The sequence below is a fragment of the Anopheles gambiae genome, chromosome 2, assembly GCF_943734735.2.
Source record: "Anopheles gambiae chromosome 2, idAnoGambNW_F1_1, whole genome shotgun sequence".
Taxonomy (NCBI): Eukaryota; Metazoa; Arthropoda; class Insecta; order Diptera; family Culicidae; genus Anopheles; species Anopheles gambiae.
This window is the reverse complement of record NC_064601.1, coordinates 108,099,443-108,122,830: the sequence shown is the minus strand read 5'-3', so window position 1 is coordinate 108,122,830 and position 23,388 is coordinate 108,099,443. Positions and strand designations below refer to the sequence as shown.

Below are 23,388 nucleotides of genomic sequence, written 5' to 3'. Positions count from 1 at the left end.
ACAGGACCATTGCGAAAGGAAAATCGCTGGCTGGAACGTATCCATCAGGATAGCTCGGAAATGGGCCCGATTTTCCGTTTGTATGCGAGACATGTTGAAACGAGACTAAGCACGTGCCCCGGTGCATTGCAACGGGTGCTACAATGAGTGTTATTGACGACTAATGAATTATTAAAAAGTGCATCACGGAAACAAAGATATGACAACTAATTTACATGAAAACCGTTTTTAGACGACGCAGGTGCTCGCTGATGAAGACTTTTTTATGTTTATTAATAGGTTGAAGCCGGTGTAACTTGCTGCCATGGTCGCTATACAGGTAACAGCCAGTTTTTATACGCTTTATCTTAGTCTTATGATGATTAGTTCTTTGTTACTATCAAGTCGGGAAGGCTCTTGTCACTGGACCTAACTTAAAGTAATGAAAAATTTCTGACGTAATTTAAAAAAATGGACAAAAATTGTCGATTTTTTATGGGTTTATCTTCACCCGCACTTACTAAACTTTAATTGTACTTTCAATAATAGTATCCCATGAGTCAACAGACAAACATTTACACCTCTATCAGTCGAACTCTAACCGTGATGGCCAAAAAAGTGTGGCAATTTCTTTCAGATGCGTGCGGGGTCAAAGAATGACACCCCATAGCGTCCAAAACGGACTTTGCAGGCAAAGTTATTGACTTACAGTCATTAAATTCATGTCATAGAATCAAACTTCGATGACAAAGAGCCAAATTCAGCGACATATTTATAATATTCATTTTTCAAATTACTAACCGCCCCATTCAAGCAGTTGGGAATCGTTTTCCCACCAGATGGCACCACTGCGCACCAATCACATGGCGCTGTGTACACGTGGGACGAAAAAGCTCGCGCAAAAAATGCGCATGCGTTCAATCGGTTTTGTATTGATTTTTCCTTTGCAACTTTGTTTTGTGTTCAATCCGTGCACAGTCTGTGTCGCGAACCAGGAACACAACAACAGTGTGACGGTACCAACGGTTGTAGGTTTCGTGAAGGTAGTTTCGGTGTAGTTACTGTAGCAGTTTGGTGTTACTAGGTGTTATTAGTAACCATACATGAGTGACAGTAACTGATCACTCCCAGCTACATCAAAATTGCCCAGAAAAGTGCTTAAAGTGAGCAAAAAGGAGCTGTGTAAGTTGGGAGTTGTCAGGTCTATTGCTACAGTTTTTTTTTGTTATGAGAAACAAATTAAGATGAATAATTGATTTTTTGACCATTTCTTTGTATTAAAACATTATCTTTCAAATTACAACAAACTCATTTCACATTCACGTTAAGTTTGTTTATCGCAACATATCGTAAGCAAGTGTGTGCATTGTGTCCGTTTCCCTGTGCCGTGAGGCAAACGTCAACAGAGGAGCGTTCAGTGTTTGCATGGCATAAAAAATCCCTCCGGCCGTTTGCAAGCTTTCAAACACACTCCAACACAGACAAACATACGCCTGCATACAACAGACACGAACACTTACATGCACATCCCTTCGGAACGCGCAGTTGTGATGTAAGGAAAAGTCAACAAGGAAAACTTTGCGTTCGGTTCGCGTGAGCAAAACACAGTTGCAAGTGAGCTGCGGTTCTGGTCCGTCGACGGTTCGGCTGGCTCAACGGTGGATGTCAATGTCAGGGATTTTTTTTGAGTGAAAAACGAGAAAATTTGTATGGCCATAAAAGCACATTAAAAGTGATATTTACTGTGTATTTTCAATCCGTAGGTTCGTGTCATAGGGCAGGTTGCTTTTCTCTCGCAAAAACAGAACCATTTACAGACATACAAGTGGTTCGACAGGGTGTACTACGTAACGCAAATTTTCCCAGTGACAAAGAAAAACACGTCAAATACGAGTGAAAACCTTCTTTCAGTGTGTTTGTGTGAGTGTATAAGCGATTGCCATCAATATTGCAAGAGCAGCATCAATTCGTGCATCAAGATTAACTCTCCAGCGCTGAAGCAGGACGAGCAAAACATCATTACTAATCCTGGTACATTCTGGATTCGTGACGACGTGGAAACAGTGGGAGCGTGTTTGTTTTTTAGCACTTCCCCCGGCCGGAAGGAAATCTTAAGCAGCAGACAAAGACACCCATTTCCATCGGATCCAGCTGCGGACAAAGCAAAGTGGCACGAGATCCGGAGAGAAAGACTCGTCGCGTCTCGTCTCGTCTTAGCCAAGCGCACTCCGTTTGCACTCCTGCTGTGACTCACCCAACCCATTCGGGAAGCGAAAGGGGGCGGGAAAAAAAGAGGAAAAGGCAACCATCCGTTTTAGCTGTTTTGGTGTGTGGTTTTCTGTGCAGCGGACAAAATGGCACTCGATTTTGCGGCCACGTACAAGGTGCTGGTGCTGGGCGATTCCAACGTTGGCAAGACGTGCATCGTCCATCGTTACTGTGACGAGCGGTATTACGACACGTACATTTCCACGATCGGTAAGCTATTTATGGGGGGAAAAAACTGGGATACAATTCTTTCATCAATTAAGCAAAATCGATCCAACACAACGCGGAGAACAGATCCGTTGCGATAAACCTACTGTCGCTTCTTCCAGCAAGCTTCCTGTCTGGATCCTGCTCTGACCTTCGGTCTGCCTTCCATGGTCATATTTTCCTTCCTTTTGAATCGTCGATCGTCCGATGCGATGATTCATCGCGCGTTTCGTGCAGATAATTGCAGTGGGAGGGGCGGGCTCTGGTGAATTGCACTTTGCATATGCAATGATGCATCGACGCCATGCAAAGAGATGTGCCCTTGCTGGGCGCATCATCACCATCGCCCCTCATCACCATCATCATCATCATCATCATCATCGACATTGGGGGGTATGGTGGAAAAGTGCATCCGTTTGATATATGTGTGATACGTGCCGGAATGAATTATAAGATGCATTTGTGTGGGGAAGGAAATGAGGGCAGATGAGAAGAACGATTCACTAATTCCTTCGCTAATGAATGGCTGCATTCACTGGCATTTAAATGTAATTACGTTTGAAATTTTTTATCACTCCAACAAAAAGATTTAATTTTTATAAACATACTTTAATTGTTAAACAGATGTTGAAAACAAAGAAAAGCGGTTGATTATGAATAAGAAGGACAAGGAAAAGTACAAGATTTCAATGTATAGTAGTAGACATAGTAGCTAGTATCAACAGCTTTTACTAGTTGATTGACTTTATATAAAATAACCTTTAAATTGCCTCACTAGAAATGCATGAAACTGAATTCATCATAAACTAAGGCAGAAGGCAAAGCAGGATAGTGTGAAATACTACAAAACAGGACTTGTGTACAGCTCGATGCTTTTTTATGAACCTACAAACACACCCAAATCGCCGGAACGGACAACTGGTTTCTTTTTTTTTCGGAAAAGTTTTCGGAACCGAAACTCGCGTATCACATTGACCACCCACTATCCCCCACCCTCGCACATCTTCCACCACATCGACGAGACACTTTTTACGATCGACATTTACGGGTCCCGGTGTCGTATTTTAGTGCAGTTTACCACCGCTTTTCCGCTTGCTTCATACGGTGGCCCCGTGGCCGCATCGGAGACAAAACGAACGAGAGATAGAACAAGACATGAATTTTATATCCCTCACGCTAAGGACGGTGAATTTGAAACAGAGAGCGCCCATTAGCGAAAAAGTGATACCGCTTGTCTAGGATGCGGGAGTTCAAGTTTCCTTCGACCATCCTGATGCATGACATATGGTCAACGAATAGCGATCCGTTGACACAACGACTCTGTTTGCGAACCGTCTGGTCTGTGCGAATGGTTAGAAAACGCCAAAATCATGCCCCACCAGGTGCGGCCTGGTTCAGCCAGCAGGATCTAATAAAGCGTCATGTTTTATGGATAGTATTTGCTCGCCCGATCGCACGTCGCACGAGCAAATGGGAACAGCCAAAAAGAATGCAAAAACACGGCAATGATTTTAAAATATCAAAACTCAACCCGCAAAGCTACTGCTGGAAATTGGAAAATTTGAACTTCAGCACCACGAGCGTACGTTCTCGGTCGAATCGGAGTGGGGTCGCTTTTATTGCGACCGGAACAAAAGCTTCCTCCATTGGGAATCCCTATTCCAATCTACCTTTTTCTTCTTCTCTTTGTACGTTTCCTTCCCTACGACTTGTTTGTTTTATGACAAAACACACACACATACATACACACGTGCAAACAGGAATCGATTTCAAGCAGAAACTCATCAACCTGGACGGTGTGCCGATCAAGCTACAGATCTGGGATACGGCCGGCCAGGAGCGGTTCCGGACGCTGACAACTGCCTACTACCGTGGTGCGATGGGCATACTTCTGATGTACGACGTGACGAGCCTGGAATCTTTCAACAACCTGTCCTACTGGCTACGGAACATTCAAGAGGTAAGCAGTAAAGGTGCTGTGAGATGCATCTAAATAGAACACTGACTTTACAGCATCTTTGGAGCTATATTTGATCACTTTATCCATTTAAGTTTGTCTTAAAAAGTGAATTTAACGTGATATCACACTGACTAAATCATACAATTTTCTATGTATTCTTTTTTATTGTTTATTTTTGTTTCAGAAATTTCCCATTTTGGGACCAAATATCGCTTAATTTCGATCTATTAGTATCGAATTTATTTGTGTCAATTTATCTAATCAAATTTTGACACAGCCCGCTAGATTCAAATGAAAGTATAAAAGAGCTTTAAATTGGATAATAAATGATTGAAAATTGCATTACATGTCTGTTTGAATAGCGATTTTGTAAGAACGCCTAACAGTATGCAAAACGAATGATTTTCAGTATATTTTAGATCAAATTTGATTTACTAGACATTAATAGTGTTACACAGTACAGTAAAACAAGTAAAAAAAAATCCCCAGAATAACTTTTTAAACAAACAAACACAAAAAGTCTTATGAAACGGTGATAAACAAATGATTGTTGTGTAGGAGCGCCTAAAAGTATGCAAATCTATTTATGTTTAGTATATTGTAGTTATAATTGCTCTACTTAACCCTTTCATGACCATAAGATTTCTAAGACTAAAAATACCATAAATATAGTATTGTTCATACGAAGGAAGAGAATACTACGAATAAGTTGTTTTATTTTGTATTCGTTTAGAGATAGATTTACCATAATCGACATATGTTATAATTCTTAGGCAATATAGTTGAATGTAATCAAAAATCGTATTGTCCATGTTGAAGTATTGTTTTTTGATCACGTTCGTTGTCTTATAACAAAACACTGTTGTATACAAAGGCAAATATTTATTGTATAGGCCTAAACGTTTGCAAACATATTCATTCTTAGTATATTTTAGTTCTAATCATACTATGATTTTTAGAAATTAAAGTGATATATAGTAAAAAAAATCAGTAAATTTATTATTATCAGATATATTTTCATTTCACTGCCTCATAACATATTATATTATTGTTTGTGCTTGGTGCATTTGCATTAGAGCAGCGATATGCACAACCAAACCTGATTCACTATAATTAAATTTTACATACATCTTCTTTCTACTCCCTCTCTAACTCCACAGAACGCGGCTCCAGATGTGGTGAAAGTTCTGGCTGGCAATAAGTGTGAATGCAATCCACCACAGCGAGCAGTCGACAAAGAACGAGGCGAAAAGGTACGAGGGAACCGTTACGATACCCCACTCTCGATTCTTACGTGCTCTTACCTGGATGGGGAATTAATTGAAATTAATTTATTGCACTGTCGCTACGAAAAACGCTTGCGTTTGTCGTGTGTTTTGTTTTGGTGAAAAAAAAGCCCCAGACAAAATACTGAATACTAACGAGGGTGCCACGCTTCGGCCAGGGAAAGGCAAACTTCCGATTCAGTTGACGCCATTTCAACCCACTAATCGGTGTGAATCGTACGTACTGTAGCGCGGTTCCAGTCCTTTCCACAGTCGCAGTACCCATTCCTACACTACTACTCCTACCCCACGCGAATGTATGGCACCGATGAGGTAAAGCCCTCGTGGAAGCTTTCCACCTCCAGAGGAAAGTACCTGTGGCGGAAATGGGCCAAATGGAAAGGAATATTAACCGAGACAAATGGGCGACACACGGAATGTGTTGGTGGCGCCGTGGGTTTTTCCTCCCGATTCCTCAGCTGGGATTTGATTTCTAACTAGACGCGGAGGACTGTTCATTAGGGGGAACGAACCGATGCCGTCTTAGCAAAGGGGAGTTGCTTACCATAGGGGATAGACGAAACTAAAATAATGGTAAATTATTCCCCTGGCTTGCCTTCGCGTTTGCCACCGAACGGAAGGCATTGACCTGTGGATTCTGAGACTAAGCGGTTGAAGTGGATTGATTGGCCACACAGACGTGTAAACATTTAGTGGAAACAGCTTTATGATTCACACAGTGCTGTAGTAAAACCTTTGATTGATTTAATTGATTCATTAGTCCCAACACTTAATAAAGCTAGTTCCGTTTCTCCTCACACCGTAGATTGCGGAAAACTTTGACATGCCGTTCTTCGAAGTGTCGTGCAAACAGAATATTAACATCGAGGACGCATTCCTGACGCTGGCCCGAAAGATTCGCGAACAGAGAGAACATCGGGTAAGCATAACATGGTCGTCTGATTATGTTTTCATTGCTTTGACTTCCCAAATTGCATTGTTTCAGGGTGAAAACTTCGATGATGGCGATCGTCAGAAGGGCCTGCAGGATATGATCAAGAACGGACCCGGCTCGAACGGACTGGGCCCATTTACGTTAGGCAGTGGTGGGGACGGTGGACGCTGTTCGTGCTAAAGTGGTTGCCACACGAAGGAAAACACCTCGAGGCAACGTATTTCGAGCTACAGATGGCGAAGATATTAATAAAACTTTCAACACAAGACTTACATCGTAAGCGGCAATTTAAACAAAAGGAGAAACAATCTTCATGATTTGGTCGCGAAAGGTGCATTTTGGCACATTTGGACCGAAAGAGCAAGGGTTGCGATAGTTACCCCTGCAATTGTACCGAATGTCGCTTCGTCACTACAGTATGCAGAGCACAAATTGGGAAGACGCAGTGATCGCGAACGGCAGCAAGCGGGATGCAGAAGAAACGCAGGGCTAAAAGATTAATTTGAATTATTTTAAATACCACAACAACAAAAATCAATACTTTAGATGAAGATCATCATTCCTGTCGTACGCTGCTTGCCGGGCAGCTTACCGTTGTAAACCTAATTCCCATAGCCGAATAAGGCATTGAGCTAGCTGACCGTGTTATTTTACGGTTCTCCTTCGGAAGGGGATTTTTTCTTTTACTGGCAATGCTCAGTCAATCCTACTTAACTATGAACCGCGGAAAGCTGCACTCGCTAAGTGGAACATTTAATCAATTTAGACAATTTTTAACCCGTTGCAATTAATTAGCTAAAATCACGCATAACCGAGTGGAAAGAGAAGGAGAAATTACACAAGGAAATGAAACAAATGGGGTGAAATAACACGCAAAACCAGTAAGACAACATGATAAACAAACAAATAGCATGTAAAAAGGATGCACAGTCTTTCAACAAGCCTTTAAGCATTTTTTTTAAGTAGTGCAGAAATGTTCTGTTAGTGTTTTCGTTTGGTCCAGCCACAATACAGTTGCGTCCTATGTATTAACCATCAATGTAATTAGTTTTTATAATCAAAAACAATACGATCTCATAGAAAGGTGCAGAATGATCATGATCAGTTTCTGAAGTGTAATGTTTTAGTTTTGTTACAATTGATATATTGTTTATAGCTGGCTATAATACGATCGATTTTAATTACAACATCAGCAACTAATCTCCAAGGGGCGCTGCAATACACTTGAGAGAATTCAATCATTCTTTGATACTATTCAAACTTAATGTTGATAGAGGTCTCATTTCTCTTACCTTGGTCATACTACCGCTCAAGCTCACAATTGTATCGGAATGTGGCGGGGGGAAAGCAACATTCAGAAGTAACACGTATAGCGTATGTAATAGCCAAATTTATACCCACTCATTATTTTAGTTGAATAGATCACTGTTTAATGATAAGAACGCATTAAAGAAAGAAAAAAAAACAAGCCACCGTTTTTTGAGTTGAAAGGTGAGAAATTTTGGTGGCTGGCAGGAGCACGTGTGGTGGAAAGTTTAGCACGAGACAGGGGCACAACACTAAGAGCCATTCAAATCTTAAGCATTACCGCTAAAAAAAAAACAGGGGAAGGCGATACTACTAAACGATAAGCGAGTAAGATAATTATTAAAGCGAAAGGTAAAACTAACGTAACACGATTGTGGCAAGGACAAAGGTACAGTTTAGGTTCTGGGCTGAAGAAAAGTGTAAGAGTCATTACGAGTATGAGGAGCTAGATACGAGGATAGAAACGTTTGATTCCCTGAAACGTTGCTTCAATCTATTCGAGTTCATTGAATTTGTCAGCAAGTTGGATACGTCGCGATCATTCGTGTTCGTATGGGCAGATAGAACGATCATCCCTTGATACCCTGTAGATGAGCGGGCGAGTTTACACGAATGGACAGATTACGTGACTCGGAAGCACGATTAGCAGATGGGGAGGTGGCATTTGCGTTGTAAAATTGATGGTAGTTTTCTTTGGACTATTTCGAAATAAAATTATCAGGAAAAAAGTAACACAAACACAGTTGTTTAGTTTTGTATGTTTTATGTAACTCGTTCGATTTATTTTTACACACACACTAAAAGTTTGTTTTCAACTAAAGAAGGCACTGTTCTAGTGATCACCTCACGTTCCAGCTTTGCCTCTCCAAGTACGTTCCAGCTTTGCCGCTCTGATCGATGTGAAGAACCTATGCCAACGGACAGTTCGTTTCCACCAACACGAGAATGCTGTGCTGCAAAGGATGCACATCGAGCAGCTTCACGTACGATCCCGCGCTTTGCTGTTGCTTGGAGGAGTATAATCTGAACAGAAGGTTAATGAACAAACCGTCAATCCATCGTGCGTGAGATTGAAAAAGAACAGTTGATGGTGGAGTGCAAGTACTATAGAGTGAAACAAACGTTTGGTGGTTTACTTAAAGCTGTATTTTGCACATTCTACCAAGCAGTGCTAAACATATGATTTGAACTATTACACTAGTTTAACTTCCAGTTTAACCGAAATAGTTTTTGTACGGACACAGGTAGGGTTGCACGCAGATACCATTACTGTTTCGTAACAAACCCTTGCGGCAGAAGCATCCCACTTCACACACCGTTGGACATTGTGCGGAGCGGCGGCACTTTTCCGTGCACGAGTTGCCACAGTCCGTGTATTCTTCGTTTCGTTTACAGGCTGGCCGTTGCGTGGTTTGTGCCGGTGTCGAGATGGACGTTGGGCTTTGTGCTATCGTGAGGGGACAACGTGTTATAATCCAGCGACTAGTAAGGACACCCGAGTTTACAGCTTACCATATACACAAATCACTAACACAGACAGTACGATGACTAGAAAGCTTATTTTGTACATTCTGATACCACTTGGTTGGATTACGAAGGAACGAATGTCCACAGATTGTAAAGCGATGCTTATATATCGTAGTCGGTGGTCCAATGTTCTAGAAGCTATTTGAAGCTTCTTTACCATTCCTGCACTGTGCAAAGAAGGTGGCCTAAAAATATTGGCCAATGCTAAAAAACACTTGAGCAAAGTTGGGCTGCGTGTACACGCGCCAAAATTCTTTACGAAACACCTACTCAAGGTTGGTCAGGTGGCAGCCAGCTTGTAACGTTAAATTGTGTCGATAATGTGGGCGCCACAGTTTAAAGATGGATAATTTGCGTCATCAGTTGAGATGATGATGATGATGATGATGATGATAAGTCTCACCTCTTACCCCAACACAGGTTTGAGAAGGACGGTATCTTTACGATAATATTACTCTGATAGGTATATTGAAATTTAGCCGGTCTCGTAGTACAGTCGTCAACTCGTACGACTTAACAACATGCCCGTCATGGGTTCAATCCCCAAATAGACCGCGCCGCCATACGTAGGACTGACTATCCTGCTATGGGGGGGAATCAATCAGTCACTGAAAGCCAAGCCCACAAGTGGGTACAGGCAGGCCTTGACCGACATCGGTTGTTGAGCCAAAGAAGAAGAAGAAGAAGAAGGTATATTGAAATATGTTGTACGAGTAAGTGGTGTAATCGGAAAATATTCAGCGGAACTCGTCGAGTCATACACACACCCTAGACGACCAACATAGTTCCATCAAGAAAAAAAATGGGTCATACTCCATCGAATACAATGGTATTCCCTAGCATCATTTACGTAGCCCACCAAGAACCAATAAATGGATCTGGCGCACCACTTATCAGTACACAACTGCGACATGCATATGGCCAGTTACACTGGTACCATAGGCGGCTGGGCAATACCTTCCAAAGCAGGTGAACCTAATGTATCTGGAATTGGGCACTTACAATCATCAATGATTGAATCCTGTATGTAGTGTTTTGTATTCTAGATGTAGTGTTTGTAAGTAAGTAAATGCTCGCAAGGTGGAATTGGATGACCAATATGATGCTTTTACGCTAATAAGTAAACTCAAGAAAGTTTCAATATTCTCTTGATCACTTGATTCTTCTCTAGGCACTTTATCTGATCTTACAGAAATAATGAAGTGAGCGCTCATAGCTCTGTGATTTCTACGACAAATCGAATCGACTAATGTGAATCGACGAGCCCATGAACATGAGAAATCTCGACGAGTACATGCACAAGGAACATGACATGAGATATTACAAATATAATTCAATCCATTTGGTGAAAGGACTATAATTTAAACAACGTTAATGAACTGGCAACGTCAAGAGAATTCCACCCTACCCGAACAATACATGTTAGAATGCCTGCATTGGAGTAAGCAGATGTATATGGACTGCGTCGAATAAAACGCGTGATAACAAGAGTATATACTAAGGGTTTTTAGATCGTTTCAACGGCCTCCTCGTTTAACGAAAGGGTTGGAGAGAACAATCCAAACAGCCACTCATGGGTTCTTTCTCCAGTAAGCTGATCTTCGAGCAGTTGACGTGGCGTGAGTACCAGAGAGTGATCGGTCGCGAGGATCGTTTTGGTTGCTTAGCGAAATGCTCGGAAAATTCGCATCGAAACAGTCCGTTGTTCAGTTTGATTATTAAAGTTTTTTTTTTTTATTTAAAAAAAAGTTGATTTATAAAATTTGTGTTCGTGCACATTTATCCATGTCATTCAAATAACACGGAAATAAAACAAAGCTATTGCTGAAAATTTGCATAATGTAAAATGCAATTTCCGCGTTTTTCGTGACTCAACAAATCTTATAGTCCACTTATAGTAACAGTAACACACTGAAAGATACTTCATAAATTATTTGTGTTATTTTTTGTATGTGTTTTCCAAATAGTATGTCACCGATTGCGTGCGATTACAATGCAGTCATTTAGGCGCCAACATAAGCAGCCCACTAATTATAAATACTTTTGGGATGTCTACATTTAGGCGACTAAGATTATTCTACACTTTTAGAACTGCCTTGTATGTATAAACTTACTATATCGTTCACTGTGAAATATACAGTTAGAAGTACCTAGTCTTAAAAACCTTAAAGGTCTTAAAGAAAGAAAAAAAAACATTTGGAAAGGTTGATGTAGTGCTATGCTTTAAAGAAATGATACGTTTAAATGTTTTGAGACTTGATCAGAAACACGCAGCCGGATAATCAGTTCTTGTTACGGGGGGACGGTCCATTCGGGACATGAACCAACGACGGTCATGTTGTTAAGTCATGCAAGTTGACGCCTATACCACTGTACAGTACCTAGTTTCAATGATAAAAGAAAACATTATGAAAACTTTTTCCATGAAATTTACGGAGAATTTATTCGCACTTCATCCAAAGATGAGCAATATCATTCCGCTTGGTTTTGTCAAAGGTTTTGATACGAAGCAACAATCAAAAATTGATGGAAATGTATTGCGTGACACCAGTATCATTCTAAACAGCAATCAACAAAGGTTTGTGTATTCATGTGGTTTTGAGCGTTTACGGCTGAGGTATATAACACCATCACTCAAGAGCTTGCTTTTTTGGGATCTCCAACACTAAGCCTGAGGCAATAAATGATACTACATGTTTGAGCAGTCTAGCTAATAAAACACAAAATGAAATGCAAGAATGATAACATTCGAAAACATTCGAAACACATTCTAGCTGCTCGTGTGCTTATTTTCTTTGCTCAGGTGCATTAGTGTATCTGCGTGTTATTGGGAATGGTTTTTACTGTACAGCCACCTCATGTCTTATTGTATTCAGTATATAAGAGGCATGCAGATGGGCTTTTAAAATCACACCTTCTTAAGGAATCCTTTAAAACAGTACGACTGTGAAACGTGAAGTGCCTTCTAGCAACCATGATACGTCCACTAAGTGTTCTGGTTGCAGTGTTGTTTTTGCAGCTTTTGTTTCCTCAGGGTAGAAATTTTATTTTCAAAACGTGAAATGCTTCTTAGCTTATCTTCTCTTCTTTTGCAGCACAAGCTCAAAGTTCTCTGATTACAAGATACTTATCATGTAAAAACCAAAATGAGATATATCAGGAATGCAGGAATAAACGGGATTTTATATGTAACAGACCGTACGACTCTAATCCGATTAGTCCATGTAGAAAAGGATGTTTTTGTAGACCACAATATGCTCGAAATAGTGCTAACAAGTGCGTTCGTGCGTTTATGGGGGTGAACAAACAATGTAGAAATGGAATTCTAAGATGCGTGGTTTGCCCCCTATAATTCAAAATGTTTGAAAAACACTTTTCTTTTTTGTATATCAAATATATCACAAATTTGGCCTATATTGTCCTCTAAAACTTTATAAAACTGTCCAATAAAAAAATTGTTGCCTCAAATCTGATCAAATTTGTATATGTTAAATATAACCGTTGGACCGGTCTGCTGGTCGTATGAGTCGTGTGAACTGGTGTGATTTAACGGCACTGGTTCTACTGTATATCAAAACCACAATTAGTATACTTAAAACTAACTTTTAAGTATACTTAAAACTAACACGATCTTGGCAGTTATCAAATTCAGACTGTTCCTTCTTTGGCACAACAACCGTTGCTTTTCAAGGCCTGCCTGTACCACTACTGGAGCTTGGCTTTCAGTGACTTATTGATTACACATAGTAGGATAGTCAGTCCTACGGTATGGGGGCACGGTCCATTCGGGGTTTGAACCCATGACGGGCATGGTGTTAAGTCGTGCGAGTTGACGACTGTGCCACCAGACCGGCCCAAGGATAGAATTATGCCCTAGGACTAATTGTACCATGATATGTAAAAAAGCTATGCTCGGAACAGTCGATTGGTGTCTTCGTTCGTAATTTAATCCTGTGGTTAGTATCAATGTTCGGCGGACAATAGATACCCTCAGACAATACGGATTATGCTAAAAAATCTACAATCTGGTATTTATTTTCCTCGTGGAGGGGGCAACCATTCAGGATTTGCAAAGGGGAAATCTAGTAGCAATAACATCCATTTGCTTTTCAGGGCACCTAATAGGCAAAAGTTGTGTGACAAATTTTGCATCGTAGTAACAAGCATGTTAAAGGTGCCATAGTGTCAATAGCAGAATCAAATCAGGTCAAACACCCGCTCATATTCTACTAGCTGCTTGTGTGCCTCTATTATTTGTTCAGCTGTGATCGGATATCAGCCTGTTGTGGAATATGGCCGCTAATATTCTACTAGTATATAAGAAGCATGCAGATGTACTTTTTAAAATCACATCTTTCAAAAGAGTCATTTAAAACACTGTGCAACGCGAAGAGCTTTCTAGCAATCATGTTACGTCCACTAATTCTTCTCGTTGCGGTGCTGTTTTTGCAGCTTTTTGTCGTTGCAGGTATGTAAGGTATTACTTGTTGAAGTACAATGCTCCTAAAATGGTGTTCTTTTTTAATCACAGCACAAACTTCTAGACTCACCACTCGACCTCCAACCTGCAAGGTAAACGAAGTGTATTATGCATGCAGGGCATGTTCGAATCCGGCTTGTAAAAGGGTATCAGAATGTTGGATAACGATTTGTCAAAGTGGATGTTTCTGCCGGGCTGGATATGCTCGAAAGGGTGATGTTTGCGTTCCTGCCCAATTCGAACTAACTTGCACAAATTGGAATAGATCAATCTGTACTAAATATGGTTTCTTGGCAATTTGTTAATTTTTTTAAAATAAATATAAAAAAAAACCTTAGGTGTATTCTATTCTTGTAATCGAGTCGTCATGACGTCGAGTTGATGAAGTTGAGTTGATGAGTTTTGTGAGTTCATTTGTATGGAAAAGTTCACCTTGGAGTTCATTTTCTCGACTCGAATCGTATCGAGTTCAGAATAGAATGCGTCTGCCTACCAGCTTTTCTAGCGGTTTAGAAGAAAGCACAAATGTTGTGTTGCTTAAAAAATGGTTGATTCTCAAACTAGGGAACAGATCAACAATGCGAATATCTTGTTAAATCTTGTTAAAACAAATGATCAATGGGTACTCTTGTACCCAAAAGTGATCCACATTTGTACACTTGTTGAATGGATACTTACTTTTAGAACATATTTAATAAATTTCACTTAAAACCCTACACACTAAAACTTTGTCTGACTACGTCAGACAAGCGTTCGCTGCTGAACCCCAAGAGAGGACGATCGGTTTTTGGGCCCGATCACTGCCTCCAAATCACCGAGATCGAAACACCTGACAGTTGTCGCATGATATCGACAAACCAGTGTGCCAATGTCAGGCAAAGGTGCTGACGTTCACAACACTGGCTTACTCATTCTAACGTAACATTGAAGCCCTGTTGTAAATGGTGGTGTTAGTGAACTGATAAAACTCGGTGACGAAACAACAGGACCCTACACCGCTCTTCTTTGTTCAGGTGCGTTCGGGCATATAAGTTTCTACTATACAAACACCACATATCTTATTACATCTAGTATATAAGAAGCATACCGATGTACTTTTCAAATCATATCACCCAAAAGAACCGTTTAAGGCAGCGAGACTGTGCAACGCGAAGAGCCTTCTTGCAATTATGTTACGTCCCCTTGCAATTCTTCTGGTTGCGGTGCTGTATTTGCAGCTTCTGGTTGTTGAAGGTACGTATGGCATTGCTATTACTTGAAATGCTCCTGAAACGGTGTTCTTTCTCAAACACAGCAAAAACATCTAGCCTCATCACTCGAAGGCCAATCTGCAAGACAAACGAAGTGTATTCTACATGCAGTAAATGTGGAAATTTGATTTGCAACACGTTAATATCTAATTGTCCGCAGACATGTCAAAGTGGATGTTTTTGCAAATCTGGATTTGCTCGGAAGGGTAATGTCTGCGTTCCTGCCGCTTTTGAGCTACGGTGCGTAACTGGAGAGAGAGTGTACTGTTCGAAGCTTAGCTACCTGATAAAATGCTGAAACTGTTAAATAAATTGAAAATAATTACTAAACAAACATTATTTTATATGTACAATTTACACAACAAGTTCAACTAGGGGTTTATCTAGCTGAAATTGATAGTTCATAAAAAGATGACTGCTACTGTTTACCTTTTTTAATACTTTCATGTAACAATTTCAAGTAACATTTTTAAAGCCCCGAAATCTTTTTTACAAACTTGTAGGCTATAAAACTAAAGTAAATCAAATTGTCTCATGTTTCAAGCTTTAAGTCCTAAAAATAAAGTGTTTTCAAGTTAACCATGTCTAGTTAGGTCAGTTTTCAATAGTTACGAAAAGTTCGACGACGTACAATTTTAATAATTCTTGTCAGAAGTTCACAAGCGTTTATTCTACTTGAAATATGTTGCGAATTTTGGATGCAAATTTGTGTCAAGCATTAGTGCAACTGCTAGTACGGGTCTATAAGACAAGCTCTAATAAGCAATTAATAGTACGACTGACGAGGAACTACATTACAACACGGTATGTAAATTACAAAGACAGTGCTGAAATACAAAATACAGCGTGTAAACAGAACCATACTATCGAGTCGTCTAGAGTATGGGATTCACGAATGAAAGAATAGAGTGGAAATTAGTGTAAATCCCACACAAAGTGGAACAATACAAACGAGGGTTGCAACCGGTTCCAGGGTTCGGTGTTGGTGTGATTTTTTTTTAGTGCGAACAATATTATCTTTACATATTGAGTAACTTTAAGGGGTATATAAAGGGCGGTGAAATGATCATTTCCTAGATTATTCCCTATAAAAACTACACTCTACCACGCTCTACCTTGCAGTAACAATGCAGCGCGCCCTAATTATTCTTGTGATTGTTTCGTGCATTCAGATACAGTTTCTCGATGGTAAGTGACGAAAAGTGCCGATTAGTTTGTGTGTTAAAGATATTAATTGCTGTATTGTATTTTGTTTTAACCAGCCAGAAAAAACTGCGGAAGAAATGAGGTGTACTCTGAATGCCACAGCCAATGCCAACCAAAGTGTGGTGATCGCCTAGATGGTATATTTTGCACAAAAGTATGTGTTAGAGGATGTGGTTGCAAGTCCGGTTACGCAAAGAAGGGTAACGCCTGCGTACGCTATACAAAAGAGAATCGATGCGTTAAAGTGGTAGCACGCCATGGACGATCCCACTGCGCGGAGACAGGGTCATATGTAAAATGTTAACTCTAAGGTGTACGTAAAATAAATTGTGTTAAAAGATTAGCAATTTCATACACAGATTTGAAAAACAAAAACACATACACATAAATACATAAATACACTACAAAACATGCCAGAACCATGGCCAGAAACATGCCGTACCGTGCCCTGCCGCGAGCCTCACTCAACCGGCTGCTCGCTAGCACACCTCTCGCACGCACAACACAAACTAAGCGGCCAGCGCTTAGTGTGCGTACGACACCTCCACTTCCATCTAACTATTCTAGCGCACGTCACTAACTACTGCAGTATTTAACCAGTACCAATATGCGGGTCCACAGATGCGTAAAATGTCAGATGTTACCCATATAAACTAGTTTTTTGTGTTATGCACACACAGCATTTGCCAAGTGCTAAGTGAATTTGCTAATGCAATTTCTTGACACGGTGATTATACTTATTTTTTAACATTATTTTTTTCTTATCGAAAATGGTTATCTGTTGCAACAGGTTGTAGTTATATAACCTTAACAGCAACGAAATGGTAACAAGTTAGCCAAAAGGTGAGCTTTTTTTCGAAAGCCCTTTTTACATCGTTGTTAATCATTTCTATAAATCATAAATCATTCCTATAGATGATTATCGGTTATAGTATCATCAAACGAGCATATAAATATTATTGCAATAGCTAGAGAAAACCATCGGTAACAGTCGTCTAATTGACCTATCAACAACGGCTATAGTAGTATTACGACACACCGATACAACCTTACCAGCCATCAACCAAAGCATCTTGTTTGCTCATATGCCGCACGGCTTTAGCGTTTGTTGTTGTTGAAAATGGCAAATTCTCAAGGACATCAAATACGTCATCCAATTGAAGTTTACAGTGTTCCGCATATGAGGTAAACAATGTCACCACAAGTATTCAGACATCGGGAACAAAGTCTGTTTCCAAATTTGAGCGATCCGAGCTGAAAAGCAAGTCTATCAATCAGACGCTACCATAAGGTTGATGAAATTAAATAAAAAAACATGTCTCCATTACAGTGGTACACTAAATTAATGTTACAGTAGTAAACGAATGATATTATGTTTAATTGTCCTTGCACTTGGTAAATCTTTCAAACAATTGATCGTCTTCGTGCTATAGCTTCTTACATGCAAAAAAAAGCAATAAATACTAAAGAATATAATTCGTGATGAGGAAACAAACATTTTATGTCGTGATGATTTTATGATCTATTCGAACGATACCACCACTTTCGGCTAAGTGAGGAAAATAAGCGAAAACCATCGATCGCATAAAACACTATGCAATACTATACAACACATCGATAACAACTAAGGATAAAGCATATTACACGGTTATGAGCATGTACGTCTTAGGTGAACAACACCAACATTCGAGAATAGAGATTGCTCTTTTTTGGGATCTCCAACACTAAGCCTGAGGCAATAAATGATACTACATGTTTGAGCAGTCTAGCTAATAAAACACAAAATGAAATGCGATAATGACAACATTCGAGAAACATTCGCACTTACTCTAGCTGCTCGTGTGCTTATTTTCTTTGCTCAGGTGCATTAGTGTATCTGCGTGTTATTGGGAATGGTTTCTACTATACAGCCAACTCATGTGTTATTGTATTCAGTATATAAGAGGCATGCAGATGAGACTTTCTTCTACCTACTACCAAAAGAACCTTCTAAGATAGTGCAGCCTTCTAGTCAAGAGCCTTCTTGCCACCATGATACGGTCAAAAATTCTGCTGTTTGTAGTGTTGTTTGTGCAGCTTCTGTTTGCACAAGGTAGGAAAAATATTTTCAAAACGTGAAATAATCTTGAGCTTATCTTCTCTCTTTTTATAGCTCAAGTTACAAGTTATTGGTTAAAACTATTAAAACCCGTACCATGTAATACAAATGAGATATATATAAAATGCAGTAATAATCGTGATTTCATTTGTAACACATCGTACGGCTCTAATTCGATTAGTCCATGTAGAAAAGGATGTTTTTGTAAACCGAACTATGCTCGAAACAGTGCTAATCAGTGCGTTAGGTGGGTTGTGGGTTCGAGAAAACAATGTAGAAATGGAATTCAAAGATGTGTGGTTTGCCCCAAATAAATCTAAATGTTCAACTTTCGTTTTTCTATGTTAAATCTAACACAAATATGCCCCTGTACTGTCCTCAAAAACTCTAAACAATTGTCCAATAAAAAATTGCTCCCTTTAATCTAATCAATCGTGTGTATGTTTAATATATAGGCGTATTCTTTTCTTTCCCTATAAGTCTGAAAGACGCAAACGACGCTTATAGACGCCTATAAGGCGTATTCTATAAGTAAGATAAGAATAGAATACGCCTGATAAGAATAGAACACGCCTGAATGACATTCAAGAGCAGGATGTTTTAGACAAGTAGAATTTGAGATTGCATTCTTTGATGCCATTGCTAATCATTCGTTGACACAGTGTTGTTTCCTGCGATTCCGAGTAGTCCCGAAATATTCCGATCGAAGCTAGGAGAAAGACGAAAGGACACTCTTTCATCTAAGCACGAGACAAGTGACGGATTTTTAGCGTCTCTAAATAAACCATCTAATTAAGAAAGACACAAGTGCGGCAAACCACGCCACGAGTCACAACATGTCCCCAAAATGAAGTGTATACTAGTTGGGGCATTAGATGCAGAGAGCGTAAATGCAATGATGTACTAGCCTTTGATTCAACGATTTGATACGGGGTGCTTTTGCAAACCATACTTTGCACGCAACAGCAAACGCGTTTGTGTTCCTTCAAATTGGAATTCAATTCCGGCCCTGAACGAGCACAATTTGAGTGTTATTTCTTAAAACACGAGAACGGATACCACGTGTGGCATTTTTGCTGGACGCATCTTGCGAACGATCGGGGAACTAATGCAACACATGGAACACATTTAAACCACTTGCGTACACAACAGATATTTTTGGATTTTGCACACTGAAGATCGCAGTATAAATATGCGAATTATAGATTTAGCTATACCCTACTATTATAGACACAGATGGTAATAGGGTTGGAAATAGTGTATTATTTTAGCTAAAAGAATATTTATTTTCAGGAAGAATATATTTGGAAAAAAACGTTTTGCAAAAAAAATCAATCTTGTGCAAAATGTGTTCTAAAACAAGCAGCGCATCAGCTGTGTGTCGGGATGTACTTACGCTAGAACGTCAGCTGGTTCGAGGATGGTCTCCTGTTTGTAGAGAGAGGTTAAGATGTTGGCTAGCGCCGTCGTACTGTTAGCAACCGTTGCCAAGGATGGCCGCTGCAAGGAGAAGCAACACATAGGGGTTAAGCGGGGTTATCTTACTGCTATTAACGATGTACCTCTAGCAGGGTTAAGTTCGGTGGATGTTTGCCTGTATATCAAGATGTGATTTGAAGTTTATAGAAATACTTAAAAACTAAGAATGATTTTTGTGGCCACATTTACAAGACAGTGTTAGTATTAGTTTCAAAGTGTGGCCCGGTTGTCCTGTAAGATATCCATATGGAACGCTCACTCTATTCGTATGTTACAAATAGCCATTTAATTGCAATGATACTATAAGACCAAAGACTCCCAGATCGAAAGAAAAGGTTAAAGGAGATGATTATTACATTTTAAAACTAATAACCCCTAAGAACGACAGTGCAAAGGATGGAATTGCTGTCGCCTAAACTATTTTCTAGATTTTAGAACATTGTTACACGCATTGCATACCTTTGGGGGAGAAAGGAACAAAATTTCCGCAAGGATATGCAATTCGCACAACACAAATATCACTTTCGTACCACACATATTTACCGGCTCATTATTGCTTCCGGCACGTGATTCACTGCAATCCTCTGCGATTTCCGGTGTGCCGGTGCGCGTGCCCCAGTGTACGACACAATTGTCGTCAGTCGTCGCTACCGTGTACGAATGGTTACATTGCACATTCTACATATAGAAAATCACATAAGATCCAGCATTACCCGTGATTCTCCCAGTACTCCCGTCCCTCTCTTACCACAACGTAACGTGACTGCAGCTGCCGAACGATCGATGGTTGAGCCAGTTCAAATTTATGTCCAGCACCGCGCTGCCCGCCCGAATTGTCCCCAAGCATAACCAGAAAGCCACCTTCGATAAGAAATGCCGCATGCGTATCCGCCACACTGACCGCCACTATCTTCGGGCGTTTGGCCGCATCGAGATGCACCATGCGCAGTGTAGCGGTGCTGGCCACTTTACGGCCCAGACCGAGCCGATTGCCCGCATTGCTTCCACAGCAGTAGCAATCGCCCTGCGTGGTGATGAGAATGGTACAGTCCGGACCGGCGTACACCTCCCGCACGTTCTGCACGAGCTGCGGCAGGATGATGCGTTCCGGTTCGAGAGCAATGTGAATACGTTTGCCAAGCGCTAGTGCACCATTATCACTGCTGCCCCAGCTATACACGATGCCACCCTCGGTCAGGGCCAGCACGTGCGTGTTCCCGCTCGAAACCTGCACGATGGGGATGTGTTCCAGTTTGGCAATTTGCTTCGGCACGAGCAGTGACGCTCTGTTCCCCTGCCCAAGACATCCATTGCTATTGTCACCGCAGGCAAGCAGCAGCCCGGAAGCAGTACGAAAGATGCTAAATCCATCCCCAACGGCAGCACTAAAAGAGAAAGAAAAAGAAAGGCGTAACAGCCCGTCCATTCGCATACATGCGAGCTCGTTCCTTACCTGACTATTCGGCGCGACCGGATCGCATCGATTCGCATGGGAATGTGGTGCCACGTTTCGAGTGCATCGTGGCCCAGCTGGCCCTTGTCGCCTTCGCCCCAACTGTACACAGTACCGTCTGCAGCATGTGAGTAAGTTTTATTAGATACGATCTTACCCATAATACTGTCTGCGTAATTACCTTCTAAAACGGCTACAAAATGTTGTCCACGTGTGGCTACTTGCATGATCTTTATCGTCGGTGGTAGATGCAATGGTGCCAACGAGGAGGACGAACCGAATGAGTGTAATTGATAGAGGACGGTACGTTCCATTGGATGATTTTGATTTAAATCCGTACCAACCCGGGCTGTCGATCCATCTGCATACGATTTAGCAGTGGCACGATCGTCCTGTACCATCGATTCGACCTTCAACAGTAGTTCCGGTTGTTTGGATTTTGAATGGTGCGCTTCAAACTGAAAACTACAAAAAAGTAACTGATGCATAGTACTTAAACTGTAATTCAATCCATTCAAATTCCATACCCTTCGGCAGATCCCAAATTCTTGTAGATAAGCGGAATCCAGCACTGCAGCAGCTCTGAAGCGGATGGCCGCGCGATCGGCTCTATTTGAAACATTAGCCCCAACACGTGGCGCAGCGAGTCGGAGTAACAAGCCGGCAGTGGTACGTACTCGGCCGTCATAATTTTGCCCACCAGCTCGAACAAGTTTGAGGCGGTAAATGCTTTCTTCAGGCAACACATTTCACCGATAATGCATCCGAGCGCCCAGACATCACTTTTTTCGTCATACTCCTTGCCTTCACACTGTTGAAGGTGAAGAGAAGAAAAAGAATGTTAATGAGCTAGAAAACAACTCCTTTACAGCAATCTTACCATCTCTGGGCTGAAATAATACGGCGTCCCGAGCACGGTCTGCGCGTGCACATTGCTGTTCATGATTTTCGATATCCCAAAGTCGCCCACCTTCACCGTGCCCTTGCCGTGCAGGAACACATTGGCCGTCTTCAGATCGCGATGCAGGATGTTCTGCGAGTGCATGTAGCTCAGTGCACTGGCCAGCTGCTCGAATATGTTCAACACGAACCGTTCCGGCAGCGGTTCGCTTTGGCTGCGCACGGCCAGCATCTGCGCAAGTGTGCCACCGTCTGCGTACTCCATCTCGATCAGCAGCACATCGCCGCGCACGGACGAACCAAGGTAGACGATGATGTTGGGATGGTGCAGCTTGGAAAACACCTCCACCTCGTTCATCGCCATCTCGCGCTCGGGTTTGGCCAGATTACCGAGCGCTATCTGCTTCATGATCACCTGTTGCCCGTCGGACTGCCGCTCGTACAGGACCGCGACACCGAACGAACCCTGACCTACGGAGCGTACCTTTCGATAGCCGGTCAGGTCGAGCACATGTTGCGGCCCAGCCGTACCTTCTCGGGGGGCCACGGAGCCAAGCGTTTGGCGTGGCGAAGGATTAGGACCGAGCAGGGTGAGATTTTGAAACCTACTCAGCACGGACATCTCACCGGTCGTTTGCGTTGGTCCGTGTTTTGGTTTTTCGCTGAAAGCAGGACGAATTTCTTTAAGCTCCATTTGAGGAAGGTAGCCAGAACTGCGGCGTCCCGTTTGAAGTTGTGGTAAACAGTAAATAAACGATTGTGCGAAAAGTGATTTGTTGTGGCTCTACGATTACCATGGTTGTGCGTTTTGAAAAGAGCGCAAGCGCTATGATTTTTGAATGAAATTCCTTACCCCGAGCGGTGCTTTTGGTTTTATTTGAATAAAAACAAATTTTCTACCGAATGTGCTTAACACAACCCTTTTTCAAGGCTCTTGAATAATTTTTCACAATTAATTGCGTGAAACATATGTAACCGTTGTTTTCAAATTAAACGAGTTGACAGCCGAGTCCCAGTGAAAAGCGTATAGCACTACAACAGTACGGTTCGATG

At 41.2% G+C, this 23,388-nt stretch overlaps 2 protein-coding genes and 1 long non-coding RNA gene across 6 annotated transcripts; 1 reads left to right on the top strand and 2 right to left on the bottom strand.

Moving 5' to 3' along the window:
- Positions 1-957: 957 nt before the first annotated feature.
- On the top strand, positions 958-6,853 carry LOC1270205 (ras-related protein Rab-8A). 4 transcript variants are annotated; one of them, XM_061643724.1, is made up of 6 exons: positions 958-1,142; positions 1,743-2,457; positions 4,215-4,414; positions 5,575-5,667; positions 6,506-6,619; positions 6,686-6,853. In XM_061643724.1, the coding sequence occupies exons 2-6, from the start codon at positions 2,334-2,336 to the stop codon at positions 6,812-6,814; spliced, it is 660 nt and encodes a 219-aa protein (XP_061499708.1). In that variant the 5' UTR covers positions 958-1,142; positions 1,743-2,333; the 3' UTR covers positions 6,815-6,853. The 4 variants fall into 4 exon arrangements, with proteins under 4 accessions (XP_061499708.1, XP_061499705.1, XP_061499706.1 ...); XM_061643721.1 differs by having other exon boundaries at positions 958-1,159; XM_061643722.1 differs by lacking the exon at positions 958-1,142 and adding an exon at positions 1,309-1,637.
- A 2,477-nt stretch (positions 6,854-9,330) lies between these two features.
- On the bottom strand, positions 9,331-9,546 carry LOC133391269 (uncharacterized). The gene is made up of 2 exons (XR_009764751.1): positions 9,455-9,546; positions 9,331-9,389 (listed from the first exon to the last, which is right to left on the bottom strand). It is a non-coding gene; the product is annotated as an uncharacterized LOC133391269 (long non-coding RNA).
- Positions 9,547-19,313: 9,767 nt separating this feature from the next.
- LOC1270206 (serine/threonine-protein kinase Nek8) lies at positions 19,314-23,132 on the bottom strand. The gene is made up of 7 exons (XM_061643720.1): positions 22,316-23,132; positions 21,963-22,246; positions 21,617-21,900; positions 21,436-21,553; positions 20,731-21,367; positions 20,526-20,660; positions 19,314-20,003 (listed from the first exon to the last, which is right to left on the bottom strand). Exons 1-7 carry the CDS (start codon positions 23,027-23,029, stop codon positions 19,896-19,898), a joined length of 2,280 nt encoding a protein of 759 aa, XP_061499704.1. The 5' UTR covers positions 23,030-23,132; the 3' UTR covers positions 19,314-19,895.
- Between the last annotated feature and the right edge of the window lie 256 nt (positions 23,133-23,388).